Raw genomic sequence first — 11,723 nt, 5'->3', positions numbered from 1 at the left:
TTACCTTTCTTGTTGGGAAATATTTCACTGCTCTATGTAAATGTTGAACGTAATATGCTATATGTTTGTCCAGCTAAAGGACCAAATTTATTTCCCATGGGAAATAAACTCGCCTAAAGTGCGGACAGTTTTTGTTGCAGTTCGAGATAGTAAGAGGTATCACGAAAAAACCTGGACACATTCATCATAATTCTTAAAAATCATACTAAGATCATATATGATTTCTTAAAAATCATACTAAGACCATATATGATTTCTTAGTACTCATAGAAAAATCATATATGCTTGTTCGATGTTTCAGCGAACGTCATTGCTTATGGTTTCTTGGTCTCAATACAAAGATCAATTATGATTTCTTAAAAATCATACAAATTCATATATGAACAAAGCGACTCAGCAATGTGCGATGGCACATAAGGTTCCGACCCCGCCTATCCACAATTTTAGCATAATTGTCTACCAAATGAGGAACAGATAGAAAACCCAAGAATTATTTTTTGGGAATCCCAAAAACCCCAAGTATTTTTCAAAAAAATTGTGAAGTAACTCAGTGGAGTAAAAATTGAAGCATTAAATTGCTGTGATATGCCAATATTAAGAAAGCGAGTCAAGACGAACAGCAAAACCAAACAACAACAACAACAAACATTAAAATTTTTTCTCCCTTTTAAAAAACAAAATTTAATAGCAAAGTCAACATACCGTCAGATGAACATAAAACTAAACAAAATAACATATAAATCACCAGAAAAGATATGGACCAGTCCAAAAAAAAGGTTTGGTAACAATTAGACGAAAAAGAACAAGAAAGTAAAGCTAAAAATTCGCTTATTTTTTTAAAACAATTAACTTCAAAGTAGTTAAAACCATTAGAAATTAAGTAAAATATCCCAAAGGTTTAAGATTACCAATGCTTCTATAGAAGGGCATTAGGATCTGTCCATATTCACTTTAAAAGGCTAAAAGAACAACAAAAAACAACAAATAAAAATTCAATTGAAACTTGCCAGAAAACGCTGTCAAAACCGTCAAGCCATATGTCGGCACGCAAAATATATTCGTTTGCGCCTTCTTCAAATACCGATAATGTAGTAATTGGCCATTTATGATTGAGACAAGGTAACAAGTAGACAAAAAAGAGAAAATGGCGAAAGTATGTAATAATATTGATTTTTTTCGCAACAAAATTATATCCAAAGTCATTAAAAACATTAATTACAAATTGAAATATTTGAATAGGGTCGCTTATTAATACAAAAGAATTTTTTGACACCTGCATTTAACCAGAATAATTCTTGCCTCTATGAAAAGAACGTCAAACATGACAAAAATCAAATTAATTTACTTTTTTGTGAAAAACCGGTGTCGAAGTCAGTAAGGTCATAACGCATTCTTTTAAAAAAAATAGATTTTGGGAAATCAATCCGTTTTGACGCCTTCCTCTGACACCCACAATATCATATTTGACCTGCAATTAACGAGATTAGGTAACAAAAAGAAAAAAAAAGAACACACTTGCGAAGTTAAAAAGTTTTTTTTTAGTTTTGGAAAACGATTGTTTTCAAAGTCATGAAAGCCATCAGCTATCTTCTGATATCACATTATCGGCTCATCTTTTCTTCCATAAAAAGTCAGCGAAATCTATCACTACACAGGAAATTTCATACAACTGAAATAACAAAGTAAAGGCCAAAATTAAAAATTTCAATTAAATTCTTGAAGAAAGAACTGTCGAGGCCGTTAAAACGACAATATATATATATATATATATATATATATATATATATGTATATATATATATATATATATATATATATCTTTAAGGATTTTAAAAAGTTCGATTGCGGTTCATTTTGAACGCTAACAATGTGATCTGAGAACTGTCAGTAATGTGATAATGTGACTAGAAAACGTGAAAAAACTGGCAAATTTCTAAAAACAAAAAAAAATCTGAAATCTAATAGTATCAAAGCCTGAAAACAATAACTTCAGGCTTAAAAACGCAATCGAGACTAAATTTCCAATCAGTAGAATGAAGAAGCATTCTTTCTTTGCTGACGCTAAGCTGCAAGTTGACCAAATTAAGAAAAAAAAGGAGGAGAAATTCATTAAGCCATTATTTACCTAAAAATCATTTATTTTCAAAAAGTAGAAACGATCATAAACTTTCAAGAAAATAACTAAATGCATTAGCTTGAAGTTGTTTAGGAAGCCAATTGGACCTATCACTCCTGAGCTTCCATTTGATATGTTCTGTTCCTTATTATTAAAAAAATGTCTTTTTTCAAAAAAAGACCGACTGATTGCAATCCGAATTCTTTTTGGATAGTAACAGTCCAAGACTGGCCCAAAACTAGCTCTGCTAATGTTTATTGTCCATTAGGAACTATTGATTTTTCGAATATTGTAGATAATTTGTTAGTTGAAAACTCAAAAAAAAAATTCTGCATTTTTTATAATAAACGAGTAAAGCTAGCAAAAAACGGCCAAGTTTTAATTACAGAGCACTCTCAGCGGAAGTTGAACTAGGAATAGCCCCCTTCTGAGTCTACAAAGATTTTATTAGTATTGTTTGGGGGTGTAGTGTCGGCAAATTTTATCAAAGTGGACTAAAGTAGCTTATTTCGTGCTGTTTTTAATGAAAAAAACTGAATTTTGAAATATTTATCCAGAGTTTTTGACCGAAAAATTAAATCAGAATAATCAACAAGGCTTTTTTGTCCTTAAAAATAAAATCATCGACACTTTTCTTAAACATTTCAACAAATTTTAGCAAAATTGACGAAAAATTAGGCAAAAATTTCGGAAAATGTGAATAAAACAACGTGAATTCACTATACTTTTTTCAGAAGTTTAAACCTCGATATTTCCCTGTAGCAAACGAAAAGAAAAAAATCTTTTTATTTCATATTCTACGCTGGACGAGCTTTCTAATGATACCAGTCTCAACTCTCTACGATGAATATATCGATCGGCGAAAATTGACTGAACAAAAAAAAACCCATTTGAGTATATAGTTCCTCCCCCCTCAAGAGGGGTCGGAACAAAAAATGGAAATCTTAATAAGATCATACTAAGATATAGTCTATGATTTGTATGGTATCATATATGATCTTAGTATGATTACTAAGAAGTGGCGACCCGGGATGTCGAGGTTTGTGTTATTGATTAGACCCATCTCGACTACAATAAGCCATGATTAGATCAAACCCGACGATGATCTGTCGTGATCATACTTCACTACTAAGGAGAAAATCGATCACCAGAAATAGACGTCAGGTTGGTCTCTTACCCAGTGGATCTTGCTTGTTTTAGAACCCACCATTAAACGAATCAGATATAAGTTTCTTTCCATGTTTGGAGGGTGCCGTCGTGGGATACAAAAGTTATTGAGAAAATAAGCTCAGGAACACAGAAATGGGGCGAAAATCGGTGGTGGATTAAGGGCGAAACAAGATATGATGTGCATGTACTGGCCTCCGCGGAGCTTTTGAACCGATCAATTTTTAGCGCCATATTAGCGGAAAACAAAATAAAAGTTTTCTGGAAGCTTTCTGGAAGCCATTCAAGGGTTGAACAAATCCCTGTATATATTTTCTCGTCACAGTGTTTGCATGTCTGCACTTAGTTTGAAACTTAGTTTGAATGGCAAAACATGGCTAATCCTGATTTGGGATCATCATCAGCTGGAACAACGAGTGGAGGCAATGAAAAAGGATGTCTTTTTTACAAGGAGTATTTTGACCGAGTTGTTCTAAACAATGAGTGATGCCATAGTAGAATCAACAAAAGACGTCACACCTGCAACACCTCAAAGATTGTTGAGATCATACGTCGGCTAACTAAACCGGCAAAAATTCATTTATTATGACGAATGAAATTTCGTCATTATACGAGTACGTATTTTTCGTATTAGTGAGGCCAGTCCAAGTAACGGCAATTTAGTTGCATCTTCCCTTTACTTTTCAGTGACTCTGCTCATGTCAATGTATCTCAACCAGTAAAGGGCGCGAACACTGCTATTTCTCACAAGTTGAAAAAAAAAGAATTTTTCTTCGTTTCACAACACAGCGATTACGCTGGCGAGCTGGACATCCAACATTTTTCACAGATCTATTCTGTTTTGGCCCACAGGGCTTAGTGGGTTTATATTTTTATGCCTCCAGGGGCACGTGCTATTTTTTACATAGTAACGTGCTATATAACAACATACATTTTGTAATTGGAGCGTAATAAACACTGGAGTGTCAAACAGACTCGATCAATTTTCGCAATGTAAGGGTTCCAATTGTTATAGTTTCTGCAAAACTTCTTTTGCTATGACGAGACGCGCAGATGGGACGTATCTGTCCTGTTTCAGTTTCAAACAAAACGAGTTTCAGTTTCAAACAAAAGAAATTAGACTCTGTCAACAAAAATATCGACCCGTTGCCTGCGAATTCATTTGCAGAATAATTGAAGCATTCGGCTTTTTGTTGACTTCTATACAACGGAAATTTTTTTATTTAAACGTCACAAAAGGCAACAAAAGCTCATTTCCAATTATTCTTAACTGCACGTTGGTGGTAAAACCACCTCGCTACGTTCGTCTAGAACTAACAACACTACTGGAGAACTTGGCACGCAGAATTTGGCCAATATGGAGCTGTTTCGGTAGAAATTATCGATTTATAATTACCATGATTAATGCGAGAAACTTTTGTCCGTAGTTTGACAATCAAAATTGAAATCTGAAAAAGAAAAAGAAATAAGGCAAAACCGGCAAAATTTCTCCAGCAGTTACAAATTACAGTTTTAAGAGCTGAGCATTGACCAAGTTGGCAAAACAACTGATTGACAGAAAAATGGAAGAACGACAGCCGTACTACGAGCAACCACTAGGACACGGGGAAGTGCCCTTGGTCAGCGTATTTTCTTCTGTTCAATACGGTCTGGATCTGTGATGGAATAGAGATGTGAAATAGACGAAAGTTTTATATTTGCAATTTCATCATCTAGTGTGTTTCCAGTCTACACCAAGTACAATTGATGGTAACTCTCAGGGTAGAAGAATCCGACAAGAAGAAGTTGAGCACTGGCGACGACTGTTTCCCAATTTTAACTACAACAAGCATGATGTCCCAGGATGAAGTCCGCGACCCAAGACAGGTATTGGCCAGACCGACCATACCCAAGACAGGCATTGGCCAGACCGACCATACCCAAAGATAGGTATTGGCCAGAACGAACAGACTTTGGCCACCATTGGCCGGACTGAACAGACATTGGCTACCATTGGCCAGAATGATCAGACATTGTCCAAACCATTGGGCAGACCGAACAGACCCTAGGCCAGACCATGGTCCAGACCGTAGGTCAGACCATCCGCCAGACCGTTGTCCAGACCAATGGCCAGACCGAACAGACCCTAGGCCAGACCCTTGTCCAGACCGTAGGCCAGACCGTTTTCCAGACCATTGGCCAGACTGAACAGACCCTAGGCCAGACCATTGTCCAGATCATCCGCCAGACCGTTGTCCAGACCAATGGCCAGACCGAACAGACCCTAGGCCAGACCATTTTCCAGACCGTAGGCCAGACCTTCTGCCAGACCGTTGTCCAGACCAATGGCCAGACTGAGTAGACCCTAGGCCAGACCCTTGTCCAGACCGTAGGCCAGACCGTTTTCCAGACCATTGGCCACACTGAACAGACCCTAGACCAGACCATTGTCCAGATCATCCGCCAGACCGTTTTCCAGACCAATGGCCAGACCGAACAGACCCTAGGCCAGACCATTTTCCAGACCGTAGGCCAGACCTTCTGCCAGACCGTTGTCCAGACCAATGGCCAGACCGAGTAGACCCTAGGCCAGACCCTTGTCCAGACCGTAGGCCAGACCGTTTTCCAGACCATTGGCCACACTGAACAGACAGGACAGACCTGGGTATTGGCCAGACCGAACGGACCAAAATTGCCATCGGCCAGACCGAACAGACCGAAATTTGGGTATTGGCTAGACCGAAGACCGAAATATGGGTATTCGCCAGACCGAACAGACCAAAATTCCCATTGGCCAGACGGAAGGCGCGACCCAAATTTTTACCAGACCATTGTGAACGGTCGCACCGGACCCCCCTGTCCGCCACCCAAGTCGGTCTGGCCAATACCTGTCTTGGGTCGTGGACTTCATCCTGGGGTTGAGTCGATAACCTAACAAAGACGCAGCAAATATGCGGCGCGTTTGCGGATGAAACCTTTTCCCAGTCAAATTTGACTCCATTAGACCTAATGCCTATGCGCGTCGTCTTTTTTAAAACACTGTGGAGAACCGTTCCCAAAAGCATTTTTAAACCATGGCCATTTTGGAAATAAAAAGCAAAATTGGAGAGCGAATTCCCTTGACCTACCAAAAAAAATTAACCGCAAAAATTTAAAAAGAATTTAAACGCAAACAACGCAAAAAAGAAATTTTTCAATGCATATAGATTTCCCTCCTTTTCCTAAACGCATTGATGTGAATGCAATCTACGTTTGCCCAAAATGAACCAAATTAGATCAGCAGTTTAACTGGAATTAGTTTTGTATCAGTTTATTTGAGTGATTTTGGGATCATATTCAAACAATACACTATGATTTAAATAAAATGAAAATATTACAACAGCCCCTGTTGCCATAATCTCCGTATAAATATAATAGATTGAAAAACTACTACAAAGATACCTATTTTGATGAGGGATGCAAGTAGGGCTAACATCGCAACTTGGGATATTCAAATTTTCACATTCCCTTTGTTTTCTTTATAGCAGCAATCAGAGCAACAGGCTGGTTTATCGGCAATTCGATTAAACCATACCGAATAAGCTAAGTATAAACTTCACATATTTGCCTAATAAAAAAATATTAGGTTGTACATACCTGCACAACCTTCCGGTTCTCAAGGACTAAATGCTGATTAGCGCTTATTCAAATCTTTTCCCGTGGCGTCTACTACAAGAAGTGGGCAATTTCATCTCTTCAATTCCACCAAATTTATCTTATCTGTTGTAGAACGGCTTCACAGTGTGGTTTATGGCGACAAAAGAACTATTATACTAATTGGTTTATACTGTAAAAAAATTACGAATATGATTTTTATGTTTGCTGCTTTTACTTACAATGCTCATGCCTCATATTTCGACTAAATATTAAAAAATTATTTGAATACTATTAGTAGGGGTGCTAGCTGGTAATACATATTTTAGACCAAATTCTTCACGCGAACAACAATGGCAAATTAATGGCAGAAATTCTATTCTAAATGGGAATCTGAATTCTCCTGAATTCTCCTCTTGAAGTTGGATTTGAAATTGATCGACACAAAACGATAATTGTTTACAATAAAAACACTACAAATCACTGAAAATTATGTTATTGTTTGCTAGGTGCGGCTAATATGCTTATTCTCGAATGCGAACAAGTAAAATCAGATTTAATTTTTTGCAGCAATTGACTACCAAAAATTTTCAGCCTATTATAAATCGGCTTTATCCAAAACCTACACAATCGAGAGGTATCAAGGTTGATGGTGGCCGGATTGACCAAAAAAATATTTGGCCGAGAACTAAAAAAATTCAGCGGACATCTTACGTATGCGTTCCGAGGTGTAAACGCTAAGATACGCAAAATTATGTCAGATTGGCGGTCAATGCGTTGAATATATTTAAGATATACGCTTGAGGAGTTGAAAGGAAATATTGCCATTTTTAGCCGTAGATTATAAATATTTTTGCATTGCTCAGCTTGGATTATACATAGCTTTACGATGAATTTGACATGGCATCGGTCAGAATATGATCAGAATATGGCATGTTCTCCTGATAATGAGCGTATGAGGTATATCCACCTATATAACTGCTTTTTCAGTCAGATGATATTTTCTTCGCTAACTGAGCCATGCGGAACCCCAGCTTACCTTGACCCACACGGCCCTTTTCGAAGTTTTTTATTGAGATGTGGCAACAACGTGCAAACAATGAGGGTAAGTAGAAGAACACATAGAAGTTGCTCCAGCTGTGTTTTATAAAATTCGCAATCACCAAATTTGTATCAGATATGTTTTACGAAAAATGTATATATATAGTTTTGTTAGAGTTTATATCAAGTAAATGTACGTTCTTTGCTATTATCTGTGCAATTTAGATGACAGCATAAAACTATTTGGCAGATTTTTGTCCTCCATGTTCTGTTTAGAGCGAGAAAAACAACTAGCAATGCGCTAACTAGTAACGATAAAATGCAACTAGTAACAAATAGAATTTTTGAGCGCAAATTTTGAATTGTTGGAACGCTTCTTTGCACCTCACGAGCTATATTTTCTGTAATGCTTGCAGTGTAAATGACGCTAACGATTTTTTAAGAAAGATCTGTAGCGCTCGTTAAATTTTTTTTTATTTTAGTACTATTCAGAACACGGATGCTCAGATAACTATATACACTTCATAATAATTATATAAAAGTAAATCAGACTGAGAATTAAACCAATTATAATCGCCCTAAAGTATAATGGGCCATTTAAACCAAATATAAAAGGCATAACGATATAGAGATACATGGGTCGGGGCGTCAGAAATTTTAAGCGAAGAATTTATTAAGAAATCCGCTGAATAAGTCGGCACTTTATTTGCATTCGACGAATCTGCTAAAAATCACTTTTAGTACTTGCCAGTCTTTTTGAGCGTACTTATGATTTCTTGAAAATAACTGATATCTTATATAATATAATGTGGTTGGAAGAAATCTCAAACTTTAATATCTAGGCTCGGACATTTGCATTCACACATAATACTCTAATCCCGCACAACTACGTTTTTTTACTTGATTGCTTACCAAATGAGGAAGAGATAGATGATTTTCCTGACATGTCAAAAATTGACATTTATTTGAAATCAATGTGTTCTTTTACTAACCTAAAAAAAGCAAAAGCATCTAAAAAAATTACAGCGCGCCAAAACAATCCGAATAATTTTTGAACTATTAAATTCCTCGACTAGACCAAAACTGCTCTGAAACTTTTTGCTTCTCCATTCAAACAAAAATAATCAAAAACAAGTCAGTATATCAAAAAAGGATGAGTTTTGGTTGCACATCGAGTTATTTTATTGACAGACATAATATCGCAAGTCAAATCATCAGATATTTTCTTCAATAGCTCCTTTGACGCCAATTCGGACATTTGATTTATTATATGCAGTCGTAAGACTACAAAAACAACAGCAAAGGCTGGCAAAAATCATGAATTTATTAAAAATTTGAAAGAAATTTTTTGTAGGAGCCATAAAACAATTCGTTTTACTCAAAAAAAAACATATTTATTCAATGTAGCGAATTTGATTATATTTTGGAGCGGTTCTTAATTGCACATTTAAATGAAATTAGTCTTGCCTGTAATTGGGACAAAAAAACTGCAAAAATACTAAAAAAAAAACAAACCGAAAACACAATCCGAAACATTTTTCATAGCAGAAGTCTACGATGAGACCAAAACTGGCCACGATATTGGTGCGCGGCTGTTTAGAAACGTAATTTTTCTAAAACCTTGAGTAATAGTTTTTGACAAAGGGAAATCATAATAATTCAAAAAAAGATATTTTCAAATTCATAATACTCACGCATACGGCAAAACAAACAAATAAATATATTTTCATAGCCATTTAACAATAACAGTGACAATTTACAAGCATGAAGTGCACCATATGTAAAAAGATTTAATTTATAGTTAAATGTTTACTGTTTTGAATTTGCAAAGCATTCTCTCGTCCCTAATAATTAACATTAGGGAACGGTTGCATCAGAATTACAGTCGAATTCATGGTGTGATAAATGTGGCTCAGAAGAATGGTTGTGATTCTAAAACATAACAAAGCTTGATTGAACGTTAATATCTGAATTTGCAGAAATGCAATTAGGTGCTTCATTCTTCATTTTCAAACACAAAGGGCATATACATACATATACATATGTTTATGCATGTATATATTCTTTGTGTTTGCCAATTCACAAACGACTCGGATAAGAAATATCGGATCTATTAGGTTTTGCCCCCCCCCCCAATTTGTACTTTATGCTAGCACAAATTGTTGTAACACAGCACGTTGGGGGGTTGTGTAAAAATTATAAGCCCATGGTGGGGGGGGGGGGGGGCTGGACCCCAAATATATCTTATAATAGGCTTTGTGCTCAGACCTCGGACAACAAACATGAGCAGAGCCGAAGTGAACTTTAAACTTTGGAAGACATTTATGAATGAAGACAATTATGATGCTAATAACTCACCAAAAAGGCACGTGTCGACACCCTGAAAAAAAGAATGATAGTTGGTGGGTTAGTGAGAACAATTTTAACAGTTTCTTTGTTGGATCTATTCTGCCCCCCCCCCGACCGCCAGTATTCGTGATTTTGATGCCCATATATACGATTTATGGATCCATTTTGTTTTGCCCGTAACGTGCTATATAACATAATTTGTAGCTGGGTATCGTAAAAAACACTGGGAATGGGGTGGGGGCGAAACAGAATAGATCTCAACAGAAAAGTAAGTGTTGTTATATGCCTACTACGCTGGCTAGGGGGGGTATTGGGGGTTCAGAGTGGGGTTTCAAATAGATGCATTTCTTTTTCTTCTTTTTTGTGAGACAACGCCTTAATAATCAGAAAACTGTTTTTATTAGTTGTTGAATTGGTTTTAAGTAATAAATTTCGGATCTTTTCTGTTTGGGGATGGGTGTGCAAATAATATGCAAATAAAAAATAACACAAAATTTCCAAAATTTATTAATTTGTCATCGATTACTTTTGAGCGTTTTCTAAAGTTTTCTACTCAAAAGGTTCTCTACCTCATGGAACCGTTCTACCTAAAATTTTTTTAATTTATATAATTGCATTATACTTATAAACATCTAGGAACTGTTTGCAATTTTTTGCTTTATGTTATAACTTATTTGCTAATTTTTGACAATTTTTAAATAGTTCACATTTTTTCACATTCATTTTTAAAAGTGATTTAAAAATGGTTTCAAAAATTGTAAAATACTTATAAAGTAATGCGAAAATTGGTAGGTATTTGTAAATTAATGCAAAAATTTTCAAAGTTGTTATATATCTTTATAATTATATTGCATTCTTTTCGCGAAAATATACTACAAATTTAAAATTTCTTATGAACTATCAATCAATTTTTGACTTGGTTAAGGTGGGGGAGGGGCTCAAAAGGAAAAGATGATAATTTCTTATACAAAAAGATTGCGCTAATAAAGAAACTTTTTTTGTTATTACCAAATTACTCGATAACATTGATTGATACTGTAACATATTACTTTCATCTTGCTCTTTTATTTTTCGTCATCCATATAAATAAGTAAATTTGTTTCTGCGTAATCGCAGCGGAGCACCATTAGGCTTTGAGTCTGCATTAAGATTAGTCTGTTCTCAGCTGTCTTTTTTCTTTTACTCCCCACATCTCATCAGACTGTTCATTTAGTGAGCATGAATGCTCATTTTTGGTGACTATGCCCACTTTTTTTACGTCTGAAACATTCACGTGGTACCATCCTTGCAGCCAACATTGGTCAGGCTATGGTCAACCTGAAGCTATGGTTAAGTAAGAGCTCATCCTCACACAGACAGCTTAAAGGAGGCAGGGGATCGAACTAACGATCATTGGCCTGCCGTGTCAATCACACACCTTACCTCTCGGCCATCGCGCC

At 36.0% G+C, this 11,723-nt stretch overlaps 1 protein-coding gene across 1 annotated transcript in view; it reads right to left on the bottom strand.

Moving 5' to 3' along the window:
- Nucleotides 1-9,783: 9,783 nt before the first annotated feature.
- LOC142350481 (uncharacterized) overlaps nucleotides 9,784-11,723 on the bottom strand; it is a 111,517-nt gene continuing 109,577 nt past the window's right edge. Inside the window, exons 21-22 of the mRNA XM_075402332.1 lie at nucleotides 10,294-10,315; nucleotides 9,784-9,867 (exon numbers count right to left, since the gene is read on the bottom strand). Of these exons, the coding sequence (XP_075258447.1) occupies nucleotides 9,848-9,867; nucleotides 10,294-10,315 (42 nt within the window). The 3' untranslated portion in view covers nucleotides 9,784-9,847. The remainder of the gene's footprint in view (nucleotides 9,868-10,293; nucleotides 10,316-11,723) is intronic.

The sequence above is a fragment of the Convolutriloba macropyga genome, chromosome 12 (assembly GCF_964194025.1).
Source record: "Convolutriloba macropyga chromosome 12, txConMacr16.3, whole genome shotgun sequence".
NCBI lineage: Eukaryota > Metazoa > Xenacoelomorpha > Acoela > Convolutidae > Convolutriloba > Convolutriloba macropyga.
The sequence above is the reverse complement of the archived record's forward strand: the minus strand, read 5'-3'. Positions and strand labels throughout refer to the sequence as shown.